General features: G+C 56.7%; 2 protein-coding genes and 1 long non-coding RNA gene across 3 annotated transcripts; 2 read left to right on the top strand and 1 right to left on the bottom strand.

Annotated features, from left to right (window-relative positions):
• The first annotated feature begins 1,583 nt into the window (after positions 1 to 1,583).
• On the top strand, positions 1,584 to 3,188 carry ANKRD34C (ankyrin repeat domain 34C). The gene has a single exon (XM_026510611.3). The coding sequence runs from the start codon at positions 1,584 to 1,586 to the stop codon at positions 3,186 to 3,188; it is 1,605 nt and encodes a 534-aa protein (XP_026366396.2).
• Positions 3,189 to 8,677: 5,489 nt separating this feature from the next.
• On the bottom strand, positions 8,678 to 12,167 carry LOC113263789 (uncharacterized). Its single transcript, XR_003319398.4, has 3 exons — positions 11,777 to 12,167; positions 10,913 to 11,157; positions 8,678 to 10,548 (listed from the first exon to the last, which is right to left on the bottom strand). It is a non-coding gene; the product is annotated as an uncharacterized LOC113263789 (long non-coding RNA).
• A 107-nt stretch (positions 12,168 to 12,274) lies between these two features.
• Positions 12,275 to 21,131, top strand: TMED3 (transmembrane p24 trafficking protein 3). Its single transcript, XM_026510610.4, has 3 exons — positions 12,275 to 12,549; positions 14,028 to 14,276; positions 20,336 to 21,131. The coding sequence occupies exons 1-3, from the start codon at positions 12,367 to 12,369 to the stop codon at positions 20,570 to 20,572; spliced, it is 669 nt and encodes a 222-aa protein (XP_026366395.1). The 5' UTR covers positions 12,275 to 12,366; the 3' UTR covers positions 20,573 to 21,131.
• Positions 21,132 to 22,141: the final 1,010 nt, after the last annotated feature.

Here is a 22,141-nt window from a genome sequence, read left to right as displayed (position 1 = left end):
CTGCACACACCCACCTACTCACACACACCTGCACGCACCCACACACGCACACACCTGCACACACATGCACACACCCACACACCTGCACGCACCCACACACGCACACACACATGCACCCACACAGATCAGGAGCAGCCTGAAGAAGGAAGCACAGAGATGGGGGACAGTTGCAATGCACGTGTTGTGGGAACACAAACACAACTGCAGTGCGATCACACTGAGGCGTAGCTCTTCGAGCAAAGCACCGTGAGAAGCAGAGACACACTGGACGGTTAGCTGAGGTCACTTCTGAAGAGAGTGGCTTCACGGAGGCATGTGTGTGTGTGTGTGTGTGTGTGTGTAAGGAGAGCTCTTCGTCTTTACATACTTAAGTGTGGTTTGGGCTTTTGAGAAAATTGCAAGTACCTATTAATGTATTAAAAATTTATAAAGGGTATAGACCCATCTCTCAACTTCGGCAAGGAAAGGCTTCGACTTCCAATTTAACAGAGGTTATGAACCGCTCAGGAACTGCTCAGGGTAGTGGGGTCGGGGGAGGAATGATGTGCGTCCGGTGAGGAGCTGTGGCTGTCTGCTCAGCAGGAGCCCGGAGGGACGGAGTCCCCGTGGAGGGGCTGTGCCGGCACCGACGTGGGCCAGGGAGGGGCCCCCATCTCTCCTCATCCGTGGAAGGGCCTCTCCAGCAACACCGGGTTTGGGGGCTCCGGGTGCAGGAAGTCAGGGACTGACGTGGGGACAACCGAACCAGAAAAGCCAGGTTTGGCAGCGTTCCGCTGAGGCCGCTGTGGTGTGGGCTGTCATGCAGTCCCGTCCACCCTCTGCCCCATACCTGTCCATGGGAAGGACGTGGCGTGGCGTCGTTCTGGAGGACCAGGAGGAGGACGGGGAGGATTCTGACACCTGCTGGCAAAGTAGACACTACAACCCGGAGGAGGGTAGCGAGACTGAATTTGCTTTACAGTGATTTTTTTTCTGATTTCTCCCCTATTACAATCGTAATGCATGCTTCTTTCAGGAAGTGCGGCAAAAAGAAGAGGATGAAAATTGTCCATAATTCTACCACCGTTCTGGCGTGTTTCCTCCTGGAAGAACAATGCAGTGAACAGTTATTTATGAGGTGACCCGTGAGGTGTGGCTCGCTGCTCGATGCCGGGGCGACGGCAGCCAACAGGGCAGACGTGCACCTTTCCCCGCGGGAGCACGGTCTCCTACACGACATTTGAGGTAAGTACCAGGCAGGCAGCCCAGTGCCGGGTTCGTCTTGCTTCCTATGTGCTGGGCTTGTGTCGCCTGCCCTACTGTGGTTAAGGGTTTTCTGCACGTGCTCTCATCCGATCTCCACACTGGCTCTATGAGGCAGCTGCCAGCATCCCCCCGGCCCCCACACACGTTACAGATGAAGAAACGGATGCGGACAAGCTGGATACGCCGGCATCGCTCGGGCTCGGGCCGGGATACGCCTGTCTCCAGCCCTGTACCAGCCACAGCCCTCAGATCACCTACAGAACACATGGCATTCTTCTCTCTTCTTCCCTTGCTAGGTCTGATCACCGCGGGGGCTCGGAGGTGCGGAGGCCAGGACGATGGACGACGCCACGGAGCTGAGGACTGACGGAAACTCGCTCCTGAAGGCCGTGTGGCTGGGGAGGCTCAGGCTGACCAGGCTTCTCCTGGAAGGGGGTGCTTATATCAATGAAAGCAATGACAAAGGGGAGACAGCTCTCATGGTGGCGTGCATCACCAAACACGTGGACGGGCAGAGCATCAGCAAGTCCAAGATGGTGAAGTACCTGCTGGACAACAGGGCAGACCCCAACATCCAGGATAAGTCTGGCAAGACGGCTCTCATCCACGCCTGCATCAGGAGGGCTGGGGGAGAAGTGGTCTCCCTGCTCCTGGAGAACGGAGCGGATCCCAGCCTCGAGGACCGCACGGGGGCTTCAGCCCTGGTCTACGCGATAAACGCCGATGACAAAGACGCCCTGAAGCACCTGCTCGACGCCTGCAAAGCCAAAGGGAAGGAGGTGATTATTATAACAACAGATAAATCACCCTCAGGCACCAAAACCACCAAACAGTATCTCAACGTCCCTCCTTCACCCAAAGTGGAAGACCGACAGTCACCTCCACTATGCACGACTCCCTCCGATATTGAACTGAAGGCTCCAGGCCTGGGCTCGCCACCCAGTGAGAGGGAAGATGATTTCTTCAGCCTCCAAACAGGGCATCTGGGTGGTTGCAACACCGCAAAGGCTCTGAACGAGCCGGGGTCCCCCACCAGGAAAGTAGGGAGCCTCAAGAGGGCCCGCCTGCCCCAGCTGAAGAGGCTCCAGTCTGAACCCTGGGGCCTGATTGCGCCGTCCGTGCTGGCTGCTAACGTGCGTCAGGACGAGACGCGTGGCCCCAGCCCAGACGGTGAGGTCATCAAGAGCATTAGCGATGTGTCCTTCCCCAAAAGGGGGCCGCTCTCCAGAACCAACAGCATCGACGGCAAAGACCCCACCCTCCTTCCCACGGTCACGGAGCAGGTTCTGAAGATCGCAGCCTCTCCGGCACCGGCGTCCTGGAAGGCGGCCTACGAGAAGGGCCAGGCTCCCCACCCTCGTCTGGCCCGAAGAGGAACTCTCCCTGTCGACCAGGACAAAGCTGGTGTCAGTCCAGCAGGCCCCCCTGCTCTCAAAGATCCGGTGTCCCTCAAACGGCTGGAGAGCGACCTGCATGATCTGGATTTGCAGGCAGGCGCTGACCCGCTCGGCTCCGTTGGCCTGGAGTCAAGCAAAGGCCCCTTGGACAGGAAGAGGCTCAACGGCTCCCACCTGGCTCTCTTCCACGGCTCGCGGGAGTCCCTGGACGCCGCGCCCAGCACGTCCCCCAACTCGGCACGCCGCCGGCCGCCGCATCTCCTGGAGAGGCGAGGCTCTGGAACGCTGCTGCTGGACCGGATTTCGCACACCAGGCCTGGCTTCCTGCCGCCTTTAAATGTAAACCTGAACCCACCTATCCCCGATATCAGATCGAGCAGCAAACCTTCTTCTCCACTTGCTAGCGGCTTCAAATCCATGGTTCCCGTGGCTCCAAGTTCACCCAAGAGAGTTGACTTGAGGAGTAAGAAGCAGCTGGTCAGGAGGCACTCCATGCAAGTGGAGCAGATGAAGCAGCTGTCTGACTTCGAAGACGTCATGACCTAGAAGCTTGCAGAGGGTCTCAGAACAAACTCTGTGTAGTTAGTGAGAGGTGCCGTCATCAGAACAACACAGCTGTGCAGACCCTGCGCGTCCGTCGGCGCTGGTGGCAGGGGTGGAGCCGGCCCCGCGTCCCCGCTGAAATGATCTCTGGGTTGGTACAGCGTTACTTGAAAAGAGCTCAGGATAATTGGGTTCTAGACATGAAATCACCAAAAAAAAAAAAAAAAAAAAAAAAATCTCCAATGGAGGAAAGCTTTCGGGGTTTGCAAGGAACACAGCAAGGGCAATGAGCCCGGCCCCTGACGCCAGCTCTTCTCCGCCAAACAAACAAGAACGTAGATCCCAAGAGGGTATTCAGAGCACGCCCTTTGTAATACATCGGTAAAGTGCCCACAGAGATGAGGCTTCCACATTTGTCAGGACGTGCAGCAGCTCAGCACCAGCCCTGAGCCCCGAAAGCTGGTGGCTCCGTTCTGTTGGAGGGAAGAGAAGAGGCGCGGGTGGGTGGGGTGCTGTCGAGCACCGCTCGCTCCGGATCTTTCCCTGCCCCATCACACCCCGCATTCACGTGCACCTGTCGTTGTGCAGTGGGTCCCCAACTGTCGTAACCACGTGTCCCCTGAACTCCGACGGGCCATCCTCGGGGCGCCTCAGAGATGCAGCCTGCCTCCCTCCCACCCTGACACTAGCTCTCTGTTGAAATCTTGTGAAAAAACAGGCAAGAGCTGTTAATTAATTTGGACGTCAATGTAATACGATTTCCAGAATAGACCCGTTTCTTGCTTGTTCTTGAGCAAACTTGGTGAGATTCCCCCAAAGCCAGAACGATAAATAATGATGGGACCCGCACAGATGAAAAGCACAAGAGGGTGCTTCTCAGGCCGGAAGCCGTGGGACTGCAGCGAACTCTGCAGCCTGAACATGTTAAGGGTGTGGACTGTCCTTTCAGCTACTCTTGTCTAGGTAATTCAAGAAAAATCCGGTTTCTGCTTTGTTTGAATTATCCACATGACGGGAGGTTTGTAGAAATGACCGGAACGACCCTTTCCATCCACCCAGGAAGGGAAGCAGAGACCGAGCACATTTGGAGGGATGTAGGCACATTTCAGAAAAAGGCACATTCCAGTTACTTTTCCTTTCCTGCTGCTCAGAGACGTTGGCTCCTAGAGTTAGAAGAACTCGGTGGTCCCTGGGGGTCGCATCCCACAGAGAAATGAGTAAAGGCTCTGAGATTTGGGTTTGCACCCTTGTTTCATCATTTCCCGGCCTGGTGACTGCTCCAAGCCTCCAGTCCGTCCTCTGCAAAATGGGGTTGGCAATGATCCACCTTGAAAGGGTGAGGGGGAAGGACGTGCCCGCTGCTGGGCCTGGCACGGACAAGTCCCTGGATAGGAGGCAGACGATTCTGATTCACATCTTCAGATCTCTGACGCTTCCAAGTCTCCAATAACCCATAATGTCCCACACGCAATGGAGTTAAGTCCAGCTGAAAAGTTCAGGTATCTCTTTGAGATCCCCAGGGATGCCACAGTTCTGAGCCCTAAGTACACTGGCAAAGCAAAATACATTTGGCCACATCGGCTCTACACGTGACAGCATTTCTGTAACAACATCTGCTAGGCGTTTATCTGGCTATCCCCCACAAAAGTGCTGACGATGCTTAGAAATAAGCCGAATGTTTACCTGTTAATCATTCCTTCGGGGCAGGCCCGTACTCAGCCCCGGCACTAACAAACTTTTAGGCAGGATGAGTCTTTGCTATGGGGGCTGTTACAGGAGGCTCCCCAACGCCCTGGCCTCAACCCACCAGACGCCAGTAGCAGCCTCCTAGCCGCGCCGACCAGAGATGTCTCCGGACGTGCTGCTGGGGCAACATCCCCTGGGCCGATCACTGCTGCGCGAGGACAATGACAGTGTACCTGGCAGAAATCTGTCAAGACCAACAAAGCCGCACGAGGGGGTGGGTCTGGCTGGGTCAGCCCTCCCGCTGACCTGCAGCCAGTCGAACTGCGTTAGTAGGACGACTAATCCGTCCATAACTCGGGCCCTCAGGGCTGCTGGCAAACACACACGCGGGAGTGCTGGTGGCCTTTTGTACTTTGCAGGGAGGGAAGGAAAGCACGTCAGCCAGTGAAAACCTAGGGCTCCTGGACTTGGTTTAGGGTGGACAGCCCATATGCTCCTCGGGACCACTGAGTCACAAACCATTCTTACCAAACAGACATGATCGCAGGCGAGGAAACAACTGTCCAACACGTGAGAGAGAATCACACCAACAATCACTGATCTCAGCAGCTCATTAAACACACACACGTACTCTCCACCCGTTGTTACTGCCAGTGAAAGCTAGCCTCTGCTAGTAGATCCCACCGTGGGATCTACAGATCCACGGGATCTCTGCTAGTAGATCCCACCGTGGGATCTATGGATCCACGGGATCTCTGCTAGTAGATCCCACCGTGGGATCTACGGATCCACAAGATCTCTGCTAGTAGATCCCACGGTGGGATCTACAGATCCACGGGATCTCTGCTAGTAGATATACTGCACATGTGCATTTCCCCAAACTTTTAGCTAAGACTTGAAAGCCTAATTTATCCTAAGTAGTGAATGAGGCACATTCATGGCAATTGTCTCAGGCAGAACACGAAACGTGACAGCCACTCCTCCGGAATAAGCTGTCCGTCCCACGAATGCCCATAGCAGGTGCCTTAGGGCACTCGTGGGCTGCCTCCGTCACTTGCCACCTGCCCGTTGGCCTTTCTCTGGACCGCCTCCAGGACAGAACCATCTTCCTCCCTGTTTGACAATGCATTTGCTGGATTAGACTGTTCCAAACTAGTAGGACCACGGCACTGTCTCACGGTCGATGCAGAAACAGGCAATTTTGTCCACATTAACAAACCTCACAAGATGCTTCTTAAAAATGTAATTTTAGATTCCACTCTGTTTTCTAGGTCAGAGATGAGCTTTTCTTTTCGGAATCCTACCGTCACTACAAGAGTTAGCTGCAAACTGTAGTTCAGACTTAAGCCTTTCTGGAATGTTTATCAAAATATATTCTAGAGCAGGAGTCGAATGTTTAAAAGTCTGGAACTCCGGTTTAATTTCTAGATGCTCCAAAGCCAGTTTTTGTTTGTTTGTTGAAACCCACTGTCGAGTCTTTTAGAACGTCGTCGAGTAAACGGTGTCCTGCAGAGTGCAGGCTGTCTGACCCTCCTCCTGCGTGTGTGGGCGCCTTGGACATACCGTGTGTTGCTTGAACTGGTTCTCTGTGGCATTAGACTCGAGTCTCAAGCTGACGATGTGCTCGAAGGCGTGTCCCAATCCCAGTAATGGAACCGTCTAGATATTTCTAACATGTCAATAAAAGATATATTGCAATCTTCCAATAGCACGCCCCATTTTTTGTTGTGAAATGTCAATGATAAATATTACCTTTTCCTTACGACGGGGTTGACATGACTGCCTGGGAACGTCAACCTTCGCAGACACCCAATATTTTATGCACACATAATTTTAAAAATTAACTTTTACTTACATAGCTAGTATAGTTCTTCTCTTGGTTAAACACAAGGCAAAGGGCGAGAAGGTGCATTTCCACAGGGAGAGGCGGGTGTCGGTACTCCGCCCCACGGCTTGGGTTCCCTGGAGGGGCGCCTCTGCCGCGTGCCGCGCTCCCTGGATCTGCCTCCTTGGGCCCTACATCTGATGTCGATGGGTGCCCACACAGCTCCTTCTCAAGGACAGAGCATCAGTACCAAGTGGACTAGCCCTCCTCTCTTGGAGCTTGGGGTCTGTATTCACGTTTCCTCCGCATTTCCTGATTGTCTGGATGATGAGAGAACGGAAGGCAAGCTGAGGACAAAGCAGAAATTTTGTCCCCCCCCCCCCCCATGGGATGCATGCAACATTCCTCAGGCACTCCTGGCTGCCCTAAAGGACAAAGAAACAGTCCTTACTCCCTACAGCCCATTGACAAGTCCTTGAAACAGGCATGGTGACATTCCTCTAGGAATTCAGCTGCCTCCACGTTAATACTTTGCTAAGGGCAAAAGGCAATCCTAGCCGGACCCCCTCCCCTCCACCAAGATCCTGTAAGTCTACTTTAACGTATAAAAGTTCCTTTGGAAACTTCCTTTATCTCTAACCCCCCCCCCCCCAAGATACCTGCTGGCAATCATCCCCCAGGCATAAGGCCCACCGATATACATCTGAAGGTCTCATGACTGAGGTTTTATTAGACGGTAGTAAATGACCTTTTCCCAACAGTAGCCAGCCCCCTCAAGGTCCTGGAAACCTTGCTCCCAAAATTCCTTAGGGACTTACGCTATCCCTAACCCCCTCCCAACTTGACGGTATATGATGGGCCACCCCTCACAACCCCGGTGCAGCTTTCTGCCCACGGGTCCTGTCCCCCTGCTTTAATAAACCACCATTTTGCACCAAAGACGCCTCAAGAATTCTTTCTTGGTCGTCGGCTCTGGACTCCACCCCACTGAACCTCACGTATATTCCCCGACCTCATCATGGACAGTTCAAACCTTACCTTTAGTTTCTCCCCTAGACACCGAAATAACTTTTGTTAACAAAAAGAAAAAAAAAAAAAGGACAAGTTTCAGTATGTCTCTTCCCCACTTCTGTCTTCAGGAAAGGCAAACCCCTAGAGGAGAGATTATGAGAGACCTACTGGGGGAGGAGAAACTGATGGGACTGGTCGGGGAGAAGTGATGAGGGATGAGGTCACAGGGGTCCACCAGGAGGGATAGGGTGCATTCCCAAGACTGATAGAAGGTTGGAAGTTTGGGGTCCCTTGAGCGGCACTTGCCCCCTTCCAGAGCAAAACCATAGAGGGGAGAGGCTGCATGGTGCATCCCGGGAGGCTGGGAGGGGGTCAAGCTGGGCAGGAGGGCATCGGAGCCACTTGCCCTGAGGGACGCTGCAGCTTAGACAGCGGACAGGTCAGCATGACTGGTAAGCCCGCATGCTGTGCGCTGCTGAAGACCAGCACTGGAGGGGCCGGGGCCAGAACAGCTCCGCCAAGACCCAGAAGGACATTCTTATTGTCCTTGTTAAGGTGGGGGGGGGCGAGATCCATTTTAATTTGCTTCAGAAAAATAAAGAGGTGTGATGCTTCTTACATTCAATGGTAATGAAATGAGATTCATAGCAATCCATGCCCTACAGCCCTCGGCATGCGCAGTGTAGGAAGGAAAAACCCTGCATCACACTTGGAATTTGTCTGTGTGGGGTGGGGGTGGGGGGGAGGTCATCAGGAGTGAGGAACAGATTCAGGAAACAAAAGGGAGGTAATTGCTTTGCAGCTGTAATCATACCAGATCAGGTCCACAGCAGGAAGAGTGTGCACAGTTCTCCCTGGGAATCCTCGGCTGCAGGTGATTCTGGGATCCAAAGCCAGCCGGCTGGTTGTGGACCAGGGTGGGGGGCTGGGTTGAAATCCTACAGTAAAAATGTAGCGCCACCCACTGGAGAAAACGGTCAGCAGTGTGTGGAAGGAAGGGGAAGGAAGAGGAACAGAAGGGGAGAGGGAATGACAGGTCCTGCAGGTGTGAACCAGCTCCAAGCAACAGCCCGGGGAGGAAGACCCCCGGGGATCTCTATTCTGGACTCCTCTGCCTTACCCGGATGATGGACCAGAATCACAGACACTCCTGACTCTGGAGCAAAAAGGATTTCTCATACGGTGAGAGGTAAGGGTCTAAATTAACTTTATAATTAGCCCATTAGAATTTAATAAGTATTTAATCCTTTTTTTTCTTGCCACCGTAGGCACTGTTGGTTGCCTATCGGTTTGATTTCTCCCTTCTCCTTCTTTCTGTTAGATCCTGATTTTGTCATGTAGTCACTCAATATCCTCGCCTCTCTTTTGACCGACACAGAGCTGCTCCAGCCCCAGCTCCCTCCAAGGGAAGTCCTGATTGGTCTGAGTTAATCATGACAAGTCCGTTGTCCTTATCAGCAATTGGCTAAAGGATCCAGCCTGAGCCAACCACCACCGGCTTTGTGTGTGCCTTAGGTCCAGAGATGGACGCCTGGCCTAACTAGAGCAGCGGGACTGGAGGAAAGGACATACATCCCGTGCTTGAAAGATTTCTCTTCCTTCCATTAGACATGACCAATTAAACATGCTGTTCCAAAGCTTATTTGTTTGGTATGACAACCCTCTTTCAACAATGAGAGAACAGTCTTCAGGGTAAAGCCCAGAGGAGGGTAGAGCTGGGAGGAAAATGGGCTGGAGCCTTGATCATGCTATGCCTGCAGCCCGCATCACCTCTGAACTTTCTGTTACATGAAATAAGATATTCTTGTATCATTTAATCTAGTTAGACTCAGGTTTTCATTTCCTTGGGACACCACATGACTTGGTTGTTATCCAGTCTCTGCTTGAATATTTTGTTTTTTAAAGATTTTATTTATTTATTTGACAGAGATAGAGACAGCCAGTGAGAGAGGGAACTACAAGCAGGGGGAGTGGGAGAGGAAGAAGCAGGCTCATAGCGGAAGAGCCTGATGTGGGGCTCGATCCCAGAACGCCGGGATCACACCCTGAGCCGAAGGCAGACGCTTAACCGCTGTGCCACCCAGGTGCCCCTGAATATTTTCATGATGACAAAAAAAATCAGTACCCCTGCTCATTTATTTTTAGAAAGTTCTAATTGCCAGAAAGTCCTCTCTTATGTTGAGTTGAAATGCACCTCACTGTCGGATTCATGGTTTGTCCCAAGTTACAGCAGATGCAACATGCAGGACAGGCGTAGCTGGAGGTGCGGGTGCACACACTGTGTTTGCTGGGAAGCAGTCAGGCGATCTGGGTTCAGTTGCTGGCTTCGCCATTAATAAGCTGAGTGAGTTTGGACACTACGGCAGTTTGTTTAACGGCCACAGATCCCTGCCATCCCAGTGCGCTCCGCCTCTGAATGTGGCTTAGAGCACCTCCCATCCAGAGATGGGGTCTAATTCTTCACCTTGAATCTGGGCTGCCTTGGGATGTGCTCTGGCTAACAGAATGTGGCAAAAGTGATTCTGGAGGGTAGTTCTGGGGGGGGGCCTGGTGTTTCTGGCCTGTCTGTCTTGGGATGCTTCCCCACGCCTGCCATATAAGGAGATTACGTACAGTGCAAGAAGCCACAGGATGGAGGGAGGGCTGAGCGTTCTAGCCAACAGCCCATCAGCCGGCACACATGTGAGTAGGACCACCTTGGACCTCCAGCCCAGAAGACCCTCCAGCTGAAGGCAGCTGCAGGAACAAGCTCCAGAGAACCACCAGCCAACCGATGCGGTCATGAGAAACTGTAAGTCACTGTCGGTGTAAGCCGCCGGGTCGTCTGTCACACACCAAAGCCTACAGAAGCAGACATGTGATTTCATTAAACATCTTCTGTGTCTTTCTTGTCAAGGGAAAAAAATATTTTTTTTTGCACGGTTGCTAGTGAGGATTAATTAGTGCAAAATACGTAAAGTGCATACATAGCTAGCACTATGGCGGGTACACAGTAGGTGCTAAATAAGTGGTGGCCGTCATGATGGCTGTCGACGCAAACTTTCAAAGTTAACACTTTCTGCCTCCTTAGATTTTATTCTTTGAGGTTAAATCCCATTTCCTTTGACTTTATCTGGTTTGAGAAGCCTTCCTGGCAATTTACCGTACTGGCCCCCTCCGAGTGACCGCCATTTTATCCCGTTCCTCCTGAACCGGTACAACGTACCTGCTCTGATCACTGCTGCTGATCGTGCAAGGGTCACCTTCAGTAATAACGCCTTCCCCGCAGCAGGGGCTGACGCAGGGCCGTGGTCCTTTATTAGCCCCGCACTAGTCAGGGCTCCTTTTCCAGTTCATCCATTTCCCCCGTCTGACGTTCTGCTGTCAACAATCAGCCTTCCAACGCTCTGACTTGAGCGGCGGCCAAGTCAGGCTTCCCGCCTCTGAACTTACGCTAGTGTTTTCCTGGAACTTAAACATGGGACTTAAGGTTAAACCCAGCAAAATTCCTTTTTGTTAGTCTTAGCTTAGCACTCCAGCTGGCCAAGCTCATCTCGGTCTTGCGTCTGTCATTCGTTTCTTCCCTTGGTGCGTCTTACATGTTTCCCTAAATCAGGAACTAAGAACTAATGTTCAAAGCACAGACCCGGGGCAAGAGACTCAGGACACACCCCTACATCCCTTCTCTGAGTCTGGCACAGAGTCAGTAAATATTAACAGCGACACTATGTGTGGGGATTGCTTTTGCATTGCTTAGCACGTGAATGCATGGTCCCACGGGCGGGTGGCAGTCCCTTCCCTCTCATCCAGGAGGAGGTCTACATGGACAGTACGGTTTTTGCTGAAATCAAGACACACACCTGATAATTCTGTCCTGAAAACATTCTCTACTGAGTAGCCAGACCACACTCCGGGTCTTTTCTCTTCGTTCTACCTGATCATAGAGTATAAAACTCTGTAGGAATGATCATACTTAGTATCTTCTTGGGCCAATGCTAATGGATAAAGCAGTAAAACAATTTATCAGCTTTCAGGGCTTTTGAGAAGTTAAAGGGAAAGAAACAGGGTTTTATCCCAGGAGAACCTTCACCTTGTCTTGATCGCAGGACATGTGCGTCGCCACGGGTGATGAGACCCTTGTTGGCATTCCCGCGAGCGCGGGCGTGCGAGCCTGGGTCAGCTCTCCACGGGATGGGAAGGCGGTGAAGGAGGCGTGCTCTCTGGGTTCCCGAGCTCGGTTCCTGCAGCTCCCGGCGGTGCGGGCACGCCCACTGCTGCGCCCCGGGGCCGGTGCTCCCGGCTGGTGCTGGTGCGGGACCTCCGCGGCAGCCGCTGTGGCTCGTGGCGGTGGGAGTGGGGCGGGGGGCGTGTGGACCTGAGCCGACCCTGAGGGACGCTGACCCCTGGCGCTGAGCCGAGGACGCCCCCACGCCACCCCACCCCACGGAGGTGCCCCCCGGTCGAGCAGGGCGCCGCGGGGAGGAGGGGCGTGGCCTGCCTGCTCAGCCAGCGCGCACGCGCAGCGGGGAAGGGGCGGGGTGCGTCCTCGCGCGCGCGGCTGCGCACCCGGCCGCCCGCCCTCCCGGAAGCGCCGCCGCCGCGCCACGTCCGCGCCCCGCGTGCCCCGCATCCCGCCGCCGCCGCCCCGGCGGGGACCCGACCGCACCGGACCGGAGCGCCATGGGCCGCGCAGGCGCGCACTCCGCCTCCGCGCCGCCGCCGCTGTTGCTGCTCCTGCTGCTGCTGCTGCTCCGGGCCGAGCGGCTGCGGGGCGCCGAGCTCACCTTCGAGCTGCCCGACAGCGCCAAGCAGTGCTTCCACGAGGACGTGGAGCAGGGCGCCAAGTTCTCCCTGGATTACCAGGTGAGGCCGGCCCCCGCAGCGCCCTCGTCGGTGGTCCGAGGGGCGCGGGCGTGCCCGGGAGCGGACGCCGGTCGGCCGGGGAGGTAGCGCCGCAGGTGCACTCGGCCCGGGGTGCCGGCGGGTCCTGCATCCTGGGCAGCGGTCAGACTGGCCGCCCGCGCGCCCCGGACTCTAAGGGACGGCAGCGCCCGGTCCCAAACCTCTGGGATCGCTTTGTCCCGTGTGTACTCACATATGTCAGTGGGGAGGGAGTGGGTTCGTGGGTTCGTTCCCCACCTTTCTCTCCATCTACAGCCGGAGTGGGGTGAGCCCACAGCGGTTGTGGTTTCAAGGCTCTCTGTTGCCATATGCTGCGGGCTTCTGCTGTTCAGTCTCCCCCCACAGACCTCAGGGCACACCCTGGGGAGCGGGTCTTGGGGGAGGGGTCTGCCCCTGAGGGTTAGTGGGCAGATCTAGGGTTGGGGGCTGAGTGGGAAGGATCCCCAGGTCAGCCGCCTGCTCGTGGACACTCTGGAGATGAAGTGGCCTGGGCGGCAGGAGTGAGGGCAGGCCTTCCATGGGTCCACCCTGTCCAGAGCCCTGAAAGAGGTGTGTGCCTGGGGACAGCATGGTGTGGGATGGCCTCTGGGTCGCTGATTTGGCCACTTACGCTTCTCTGTGCACGATATACAAATTGTGGCTGGGTTAATGGGGCCCGCCTAGGACAGTCACTACACAATGATCATTATGAGGCTGGAGGGGACTGGGAGGTCGTCTGGTCACTGCTAGGTTCCTGTGATTCATTACCCCATCAAGGGACACAGTCAACGGGCTCCATCTGCTTCCAAACTTCAGAAGTTCTTCTTTGTACAGATGGGAGAATTTACTTTGTGCAGTGGTGAGTGCCCTGTTGCTGGAGGTGTGTAAGCCATGCTGACCGTTCCTTGACAGGGTCCTTTGATGGACCTTTGTTATAGTCATTGACCACCTGTGTGACTCTGCTGGGTGCCCATCTTTCTTAGATTTATAAAGCAAGTTTGAACTACGTAATTCCCAAGGACCTGCTCACCTCTGATGGCCACTGACTCTATGAATGCTTTGATCTGTATTTGCCTTCTTGCATTCAGTCGGTAATAATACAAACATTTACTAGACCCACTCCGCAATCTACTTGAGCTTGGAGCCTCAGTCTCTTCTGTAAAATGGGAAGGATCAAGCTCATTGCACCCTTGCAGAGCAAAACCTTTGGGAGTCAGGCAGTCGGATCTTAGCCCTGTCACTTTGAAGCAGCGTGACCATGGCCGATTTCCTGAATCTCTCTCAGCCTCAGTCTTGTCCCCAGTAAAATGGAGAGGGTCCTAGCACCTGCTTCAGAAAAGTTGTGAAGATTACATGAAAAGAAAAAGTTCGTAAAGTCTGATCACAGTGTCTGGTCGGCATTTCGTACCGGTGGCTGCCCTGCTGGTCACTGCAGACTGTGGGTGTCTTTGTGGTTGTAGGTCATCACCGGAGGCCACTACGACGTCGACTGCTACGTGGAGGACCCCCTGGGGAACACCATCTACCGGGAGACCAAGAAGCAGTATGACAGCTTCACGCACCGGGCCGAGGTCAAGGGCGTTTATCAGTTTTGCTTCAGTAATGAGTTTTCTACCTTCTCTCACAAGACCGTCTACTTCGACTTTCAAGTGGGCGACGAGCCCCCCATTCTCCCAGACATGGGGAACAGGGTCACAGCTCTCACCCAGGTGAGTGGACCTCGGCCGGCGTGGGCCGGCTCAGCCTTCAGTCTGTTCCTCCTCTTCCCTTACTGTCTCGGCTAATACTCAGTGTCACCCTCCCCCCCCAGCTCCTGGGCTGGAAGGCTCAGGGTCAGCTTCACCTCTTTGCACATTCAGTCCTCAAGGACACTTTCCCCTTCTGAGCCCCCTGCACTGTTGCCAGATCCCTGCAGTACTGTCCTCTGGAACTCCTGGGTTCGGCTCTGTCTTCCACGCAGCACCGCTGTGGACGGGCCTTGCCGCGGCCCCCTCGGTGTGCCCCATATGTCTGCGTCTTTATGACGTAGGCCTGCTTTGTATGGCGCGTTCGCTCAGGTAACGTGAGCCGCTGTAGCAGATATACTCCAAGTGTCGATGGCCTAACACTATGGAAGTTTTTTCTCACTCGGGTGATAATCTAGGTTGGTGGACAGCTTTCCTCCAGGGACTGACTCAACAGTCGGAGGTTTCTCTTTCTTGTCACCTCTCTGCTGTCCGTCAGGGCTTCGGCGCCCTCTGCCCCTGGCCAGCAGAAGAAGGGGGCAGTGAGAAAGCCCCTCCTGTCTCCTAAACGTCCTGGCCCAGAAGTGACACACAGCACGTGCGCTCGTGTCTCGTTGCTGACGGATGGCCGTGTGGTGCATCTGTACGCAGGGAGGGCCGGCAGGTTGTCGTCTGTCGTGCGTGGCTCTCGGGGTCCCTGATAATCTGACCAGGCTCCCCCCTGCTAGGAAAGCTCCTGCCTCTCGTGCAGGCGCTCAGCTTCCCGAGCCTCGCCTTCCGTGTCGTCTCCCTGCGTCCCAGTGCCCGGAGCGTGGGACGGAGTGTTTGTCAAATCACTGAGTGGCAGGGCCCAAGGAATCCTGCAAGACAGGAATGACTAATGTGGCCGCACTGTTCTTGAACCAAAGCCAGAGCCTCTGAGTCTCCGGGCGGGGCCAGCTCACCTTCTGGGCTGCCTCCAGGTGGTCCCCGCTGCGTCTGTGGCTCTGCCGTGGGTCTGTCTGCCGTCCCCACGCGGTGGAACGTTAGTGCTGCACTGTCCAGTATCGTGGTCTAGCTACGTATGGCTATTTTAATTTAAATGCATTAAAACTAAATTAAAAACTCCCTTCTTGTTGGCTCTCTAGCAGCAATTCTGGTGCTCGGTGTCGCGGGTGGCTAGTGGCCACACATGGAGCGTCCCGCCGGGCAGCACTGGGTCTGAGCCTGGCCGTGGGACCTCTGGTGGAAGATCGAGCCCGGGCGGGTTCCATGCAGGAGCTTTCACAACCTGTACTCGAGAGTTCTGGTGGTCGCTGATGAAACAGTCTCCGTGCTGGAGATTTTGTAACTCACTGGAAGCCGAGCCGAAGGCTTGAGCTGAAAGCGGGAGAGAAAAGGCTGCATGGCCGGTCAGTGCAACAGAGAAATTCTTTTCTGGAGCCTTAGAATCGGATTTGATTTTGTTGTAGGGAAGGCTGATGACAGTTCCCTTCCTATGTTGCCAGACCTCATGTGTTCTCCTGCCCAGCCTCAAAGGAGGGGTTTCTTTCCACCGTGAACCTCTGAGCCCTCTGCCTTGAGTGGGAGTCTGTCTGTGCCCCCGAGAGCTTTCCCCAGTGGAGAGCACTTGTGCTGTCTGTGCACAGTGCTGGCTGGGGACAGTCTGAGATGAGTGGTCGTGTCCCTGGCATGGGCAACTCCGCGTGGAGCACAGCCCTGAAAACCAGTTAGCCACAGGGCGCGGTGTTTAGAGCTGTGGGTTACTGGAGGGTTCTCGGGAGGGACCAGTTGATCCCAGGGAGTCAGGGACCAGCAGGTGTAAGTGTAGGGGTGTCACTTCCATTTTCTTCTCTGCTCCTTACTTTCCTTGTTCGGCATGGGTTCCCTGTTGGCCACGGTGTTCTCACGTCCCCCCAGAGCTCTTCCAGCTCAGTGGTGGCTCAGGGGCCATGTTTTCTGGCCCTGGAACCAACGCTTGGATGAAGAAGCATGATCCAGAGTGACCAAGGTCCAGGCCAGGGCTGTAGGCTACGGGTCTTGTCTCCGGCTCTGGTTCCAGCATGACCAGGCTCCCAGGAGAGGCGTGGGCTGGGAGAATGCTCCCAGGGCAGCCGAACTTCTGGTGCTCGGGGCTTCCTGAGAATCTGGGCAGATCCTAGCGGAGGCTGAAGCTTTCCAACGGAGGCCAGAGGCCCGGGGCTGCCTCAGTGCTCGTCTGGGGAGGATTCAGTGTTTTCCTCTCTCTGCTCCAAGGTCAGCTCATGCTTCCCTGTCTTGAGTTCTTGAAGTCTGTAAAGAACGAAGTTCTCCTGCCAGTGGAGGCCCTGAGGCGGCGAGGCCTGGGGGAATTCGCCAGGGTTTTCAGGCTGAAGGCCCAAGCGTCGCCAGGTCGTAGAGACAGGATGAGATGGTGTGGCAGTGGAGGAAGGGGATGGTCCTGGGAGGGGGATGGGTCAGGGTGTCTCCAGGGATCGACAGTCATGATGGAGCAGTGACCAGAATCCCTGGGGGGCTCCCGGGCTCTGGAGAGCAGCTGGGGCTTGTGGTCTTGGCGGAGCAGAAGGCTGCACTCCCGCCCAGCGGGGCCCTCGGCCCTGGGAAGGCAGCGCTCATCCAGAAGGAAGGGCTCTGCTGGCTTCCTGCTCAGGGGGACGCAGGCTGGACGGGTTGCCGAACTGAAGTGTGGTAACAGGCCAAGGACGTGCCTTTTAGACACTGGGTCTGGCGGAAGATCCCAGTGGGTGGGACGGAGCCTGCTTTTACAGGAGGGGGATGCTTCTGGGGGTCTGTGAATCCTGCGACGTGTTGCTTTCGGGGCTCCTGGGGGGCCTGCGCCAGGTCCCGAGTAGACGCCAGCAAGGCCGTGTAAGCACCTGTTGCCCTCTGGGAACTGGCCTCCCCCCCTGTCATGGGTCTGATCTGAGTCTGTAAAGTCGCCTTGGCTCTGTTCCCAGAACCGTGGTGCCGGTGTCTGGCCTGTGGCCTCCCACCCAGGCCTTGAAAGGGTGCCTCGCGTGGCATCTCTGACGTGTCCTCTGCACCTGTGACTTGTGAGTCCTCCCTGTCCCTCTTCCTCCTCCCTCCCTCCGTTTGCAGTGATTCTGGGCCCTGGGAGGAGGCTGGGGGTGCCAGCCTGCACTGCCCAGCCCCCAGGCCAGGCCCCAGGGCGCTCCCATGTCAGGGGAGCCCAGTGCGCACAGTTTCCGCATGAGCTTGGGACAGAAATAAACTTTGAGAGTGGATTTCTAGCCTGGAAACCCATACGAGCCCTTTTCTCATGTTTAAAAACAAGTCTTTGTGTATTTATGCATCCTAAATGTGTGTGCGTGTACTTACGCTCACACGTGTGCACACGCATGCACACGCGTGTATGTGTGTGTCCCCATCCAGCCCCAGATTTCAGGGATGGCCCGTCTGCCGCTGGGTCCTCTCAGCACCTGGGTCCGCTCTTGTGCCCCACAGAGCGCAGCCACCTCCAGACCGGCTCCCGCTGGCCCCTCGCAGTGTCCTGGCTACCGGGGGCCTCGTGAAGTGGGGTTCTGAGCGTGCTGTGCTGACCGCAGCCTTTGCCCTACAGGGTCGCCCCGGGGCCTTTACCGTGAGCCTCCGCCTACTCATGCTTCTTCCCACACATCCCTGCACCCCGGCGGCCCTCCCTGCGCCATACCTGTGCTTCTGTTGCCCGACTCCCCCCACCCCCACCCCAGGCTCAGCCTAGCCCGCCTGCCCCTCCCCTGCCCCTCCGCCAGGCTCAGCCTAGCCCCCACTTGGGCACTTCCTGTGGGAAGAGCGTCTCCCCTCCTCCTGCGGGATTAGCAGTTGTGCCCTGGACGGTCCCAGGACCCCGCACACCTGCCTGCTGGCCCCTCTTGGGTTGCACCCAGGGGACACTGTTCTCCTTTTGCTGACATCCAGGACTGTGTCTGTGACCGCTTCGTCTCCTCCTTCCCCGGGCCCAGCACAGAGCCTGGGGGCGGAGGAGGCGGTCAGCGGCGTGCACGTGAATGAACGCGTTTGTGGAAGTTTGGGCCACGGAGGAGGACCCAGCATCACCTGAAATATTTGCCTCGTTCTTCCAGGTGCTTCTCCGGAGCCCCGGCCGTCAGTGATCGTGGCCGGGCAGGGATGGGTGGGTGGTGTGAACGCAGGGCCAGTGTGACCGCCCACATCTCCCTGTGCCCTGGGTAGCGACCGGAAGTGAGCACGAGGGAGGCTTCCGGAAATGCTGTGTCTAGATTTGGCCTGGACACGGGCCCACAGGGGTTGAGCCTGACCCCAAACTGCAGCCACTTCCCTGGTCCTTCCCGGGTTAGTCCCCCGTTCCCTCTGTGACCATGGCTGTGCCTTCGTGAGCTCTGGAGGCATTGGCGGAGGAGCTGGGGGAGGGCGGGGGGGTGCGTCTCCAACACCGACTCTGTCATCGGAAGCCCGTGGGCGCTTGGAAGTCCCCTTCGGGATCAAGTTCTTGATGTCAGGGACCCTTCTGGGATCAGTTGGCCATCTGTCAACATCAAACAGCTGTAGGTCCGAGCTACCTACCAAACGTGGGGAAGGGAAAGACGCCTGGCACCGACCGCTCCGGGTGCGAGATTATGGCCCAAGACCCCAGGGCGCGCAGGCTGCCGCCGAGAATGCAGGATACAGGTACCCCTCGGGGGATCCCACTGAAGCCCAGACAGGCCTGTTCTTTCCCGTGGATCCTGCCCCGTGGAGCCCTGTGAATCCCACGTGCCATGCGGTGACCTTGTCACTGCTCCATCCGTGTGGCTCTGCCCATGAGCCAGAAGGATGGCGCCTGCCCACGCGTTCGGGGGAAGCCTGTGGCCCTGGGAGGTGGGCCGGTCGTCGGGCAGACAGGACACAGCCTCGTAAGTGCGAGGCTGAGGGGAAGCTCTCGTCCTCCCTCACGCCGCCCAGAGTAGAGAGCGCGTAGCCGGGCGAGTAAGCCAGCAGCGCTTCTTGGCTGGAGTCGGTTCAGGCTGTGAGGGAACAGGAGTCTTGGGGGTCAGTCAGGTGGTAGCGCAGTGACGCGGTCTCCCCTTGCTTCTGACGCTTACTGTACAGACAGGTCACCGCTGCAGTCTAGGGACCGAGGCAGGTGTCTCCCAGACGCTCTGTGAGCTTGTCCAGCCTGAGAAGGTGGTGTTGGGGTAGAACGTTCTAGGTTTGTCACGTAGAGGTTGCCTGTGAGTGAGAGCTCAGGGCCACAGGCGTGTGTTAGGTCTCCTTCACTGACAACTGATCCACACACGTGACGGCCTTGAACAACACCCCTGTGTTATCCGTCCCGCAGGCAGGTCCGGCGGATCAGGGCGTGGGACCCCCTGGCCAGGCTCTGGGAGGGATCTGGTCCCATACCCGCAGGTCGTGGGCGGTTTTGGTTCTGTGCAGCAGACGGTGCTGGCATTAGGGCCTGGTGTCCTGGGAGTGCTGGCTCGGTTTCGGGGTTCTGCCTGGCACGCGTAGTGTTGGACCAGGTAGGAAATCATGGGGTAGCGTGTGTTGTGCATGAGTGTCTGTGTGTAAGCATGCACGTTTGTATGTATATATGCTTTGGCGTGTGTTCCCATGTGTGTACGTACAGGACACTGTAGCGATTGTGGCAGAACACGGAGGCCCACACGGTTGTCATTTCCTTCTCTGCTGTTTGTTAGCTGTGTGACCTCGGGCAAGTCACACGGCCTTTCTGAGCCTGAGTTTGCTCATCAGCCCAAGGGGTGAGCAGGCCGTCAGCGCCCGTACCGGCGGGGGCCATGGGCCCTGCCCGTGGGGAGGCAGGAGTGTCAGAGAACACAGGGCAGGTGTGAGAGCGTAGGCTCTGCATTCAGGCGCTGAGTGTGGGTTCTGATGCTGTCGCCTGCTGTGTGACGCTGGGCAAGGGCCTTAGCGCCCCTGAGCCCCGGTTAGGCTCACCGCGAAGGCTGGGGTAAGCCGCGGACGCCCTTAGTGCAGACACGTAGCGCTCTCTGCAGCACGAGCCGCCCAGGGCAGCGGTGGCCGCATGTGGATTCTTCCCTTCCTGTCTCCGTGGAGAGTGTGACCGCCTCTCTCTCCCTGCCCAGATGGAGTCCGCCTGTGTGACCATCCACGAGGCCCTGAAGACGGTGATTGACTCCCAGACGCATTACCGGCTCCGCGAGGCCCAGGACCGTGCCCGGGCCGAAGACCTCAACAGCCGGGTATCGTACTGGTCTGTGGGCGAGACGGTCGCGCTGTTCGTGGTCAGTTTGAGCCAGGTTCTGCTGCTCAAGAGCTTCTTCACGGAAAAGCGAGCCAGTCCGCGGGCGCTGCACTCCTAGTCCCCGTCCCACCCCCAGACCCCCATCCCTGGGCAGCGGCAGCTCGCCTGCGGCACAGGCTCCTGCTGGGCCCGAGGGCGACCCTGGGGCAGAACAGAACCACCAGGGGAGGGGCACCCAGCTGCTTACTCCTTGTACCCAGCGGCCGGCGCCCACTGAGCCCGGCGATCCCAGGGCATCTAACCGTGTTACGTGGATAACACCGAGAAAAGCGTATAGTCAGGGGGGCCCGTGGTCTGGCCGTAGGAGGAACCCCAGGTGCCCAGGCCTCCTGGGGTGGCACGGGGGCTCCCTCTGCTCCAGGGTGTGTGGGTCGTGGGGCTTCTGTGTGTCCCGTCCTCTCTGGAGAAGGAGGGAGCCGTCGTCTGGCTTGTCTCCGTGGCTCTGTCTGTGTCTGCGGGAGGCAGGCCCTGAGCGACTTTGCAGAAACCCCCGCCCCGGGTAAGCAGTGGTGTTCTCCGCGGAAACAGGAGGAGCCTGGAGTCTGGGCGCCCGTGGTGAGCCATGTGTCTCCGGAAGGCAGCGCTCTGGTTAATAAACGCTAAGCAGGAGTCCCGTGGAGACTTGTGCCTTTCTTTCTTTGCCCTGAAGGAGCGCGCAGCTTCGTGGGGACCGTGGGGGTGCACAGAGAGCGTGCGGGACAGCAGGTGTTGGCCTCGAGGCGTGTGCATGATGCTGGACACACGTGCGCGGCCTGGGGTGCGTTGCCCTCCTCCCAGTGGAACGAGAGCGGTGACGTGGGGACCTGGTTAGTCTCTCGTCTCAGACTCCAGAGGTCACTGTCGAAACAGCTGATTATCATTGAGTCCAAACGGGCTGAGCACAGAAAGGACAGGCCAGAGCAGTCAGTGGCTGTCCTGTGCTGTTTCCACAGCAGAGGCCATACCTCTGCCCCAGGGCCTTTGCACATTCAGCATCCTACTAGAACACCCTCTCCCGGATATCTGTGTGACCTCCATCCTTTCGGGGCTGGATGTCACATTACCTGCAAATCTGCCCTCACCACTCCGTTCAGGATGGCGCCGCCGCACCGCCCCCACCTCTTGTCTCCCTGTCCCTGCTTTACTCCTCAGCTACACATCACCACTGACACATAGATTTACTGGCCCGTTTGCTGTCCTTCGTACCCCATTGGACGTGAGCTCCACGATGGGGAACAGGCCCTGGAGTAACGCGTGCCACGTCCTGAGGTCTTCACACATACTAGTTGCTGAGCAAACGCCCGGCCTGTTAGAAGCCGGTGCATGCGGACCACGCGTCTCTGAAGTAGGTCTCGAAGGAAGATCTGATGCGGGAAAAGCCGGCGCCCTGTTGATGGTACAAGTGCGTGTGCACGCGGTCTGCGCCTTCCAGCCCCACGGAGGGACCACGTCTGGACATGCCCAGCACAGCACTGCTCTGAGACCCACCGTTTCCTTGCTTTCCTCACACTGCCCCGCGAGACGTGCGTACACAAACCTGGAGCTAGAGAGAGAAATGCCGTGGCTGGGGGCTCCCTAGTGGGGTCTGGTCTGCTGCCCCTGGGCAAGGAAGCGGGTCCGGCGCTATCTCAGTGGGAGCATGACACAC

This window comes from Ursus arctos, unplaced genomic scaffold (assembly GCF_023065955.2).
Source record: "Ursus arctos isolate Adak ecotype North America unplaced genomic scaffold, UrsArc2.0 scaffold_28, whole genome shotgun sequence".
NCBI classification, from domain to species: Eukaryota; Metazoa; Chordata; class Mammalia; order Carnivora; family Ursidae; genus Ursus; species Ursus arctos.
This window is presented reverse-complemented; position numbering and strand designations above follow the sequence as displayed.

What these genes read in the sequence shown, in the direction of transcription:
- ANKRD34C (XM_026510611.3), top strand. Translation starts at nt 1,584, where the DNA reads ATGGACGACGCCACGGAGCTGAGGACTGACGGAAACTCGCTCCTGAAG.
- TMED3 (XM_026510610.4), top strand. Translation starts at nt 12,367, where the DNA reads ATGGGCCGCGCAGGCGCGCACTCCGCCTCCGCGCCGCCGCCGCTGTTG. An exon ending in AGTTCTCCCTGGATTACCAG is followed by an intron (nt 12,550 to 14,027) that starts GTGAGGCCGGCC and finishes TTGTGGTTGTAG; the next exon opens with GTCATCACCGGAGGCCACTA. An exon ending in GGGTCACAGCTCTCACCCAG is followed by an intron (nt 14,277 to 20,335) that starts GTGAGTGGACCT and finishes CTCCCTGCCCAG; the next exon opens with ATGGAGTCCGCCTGTGTGAC.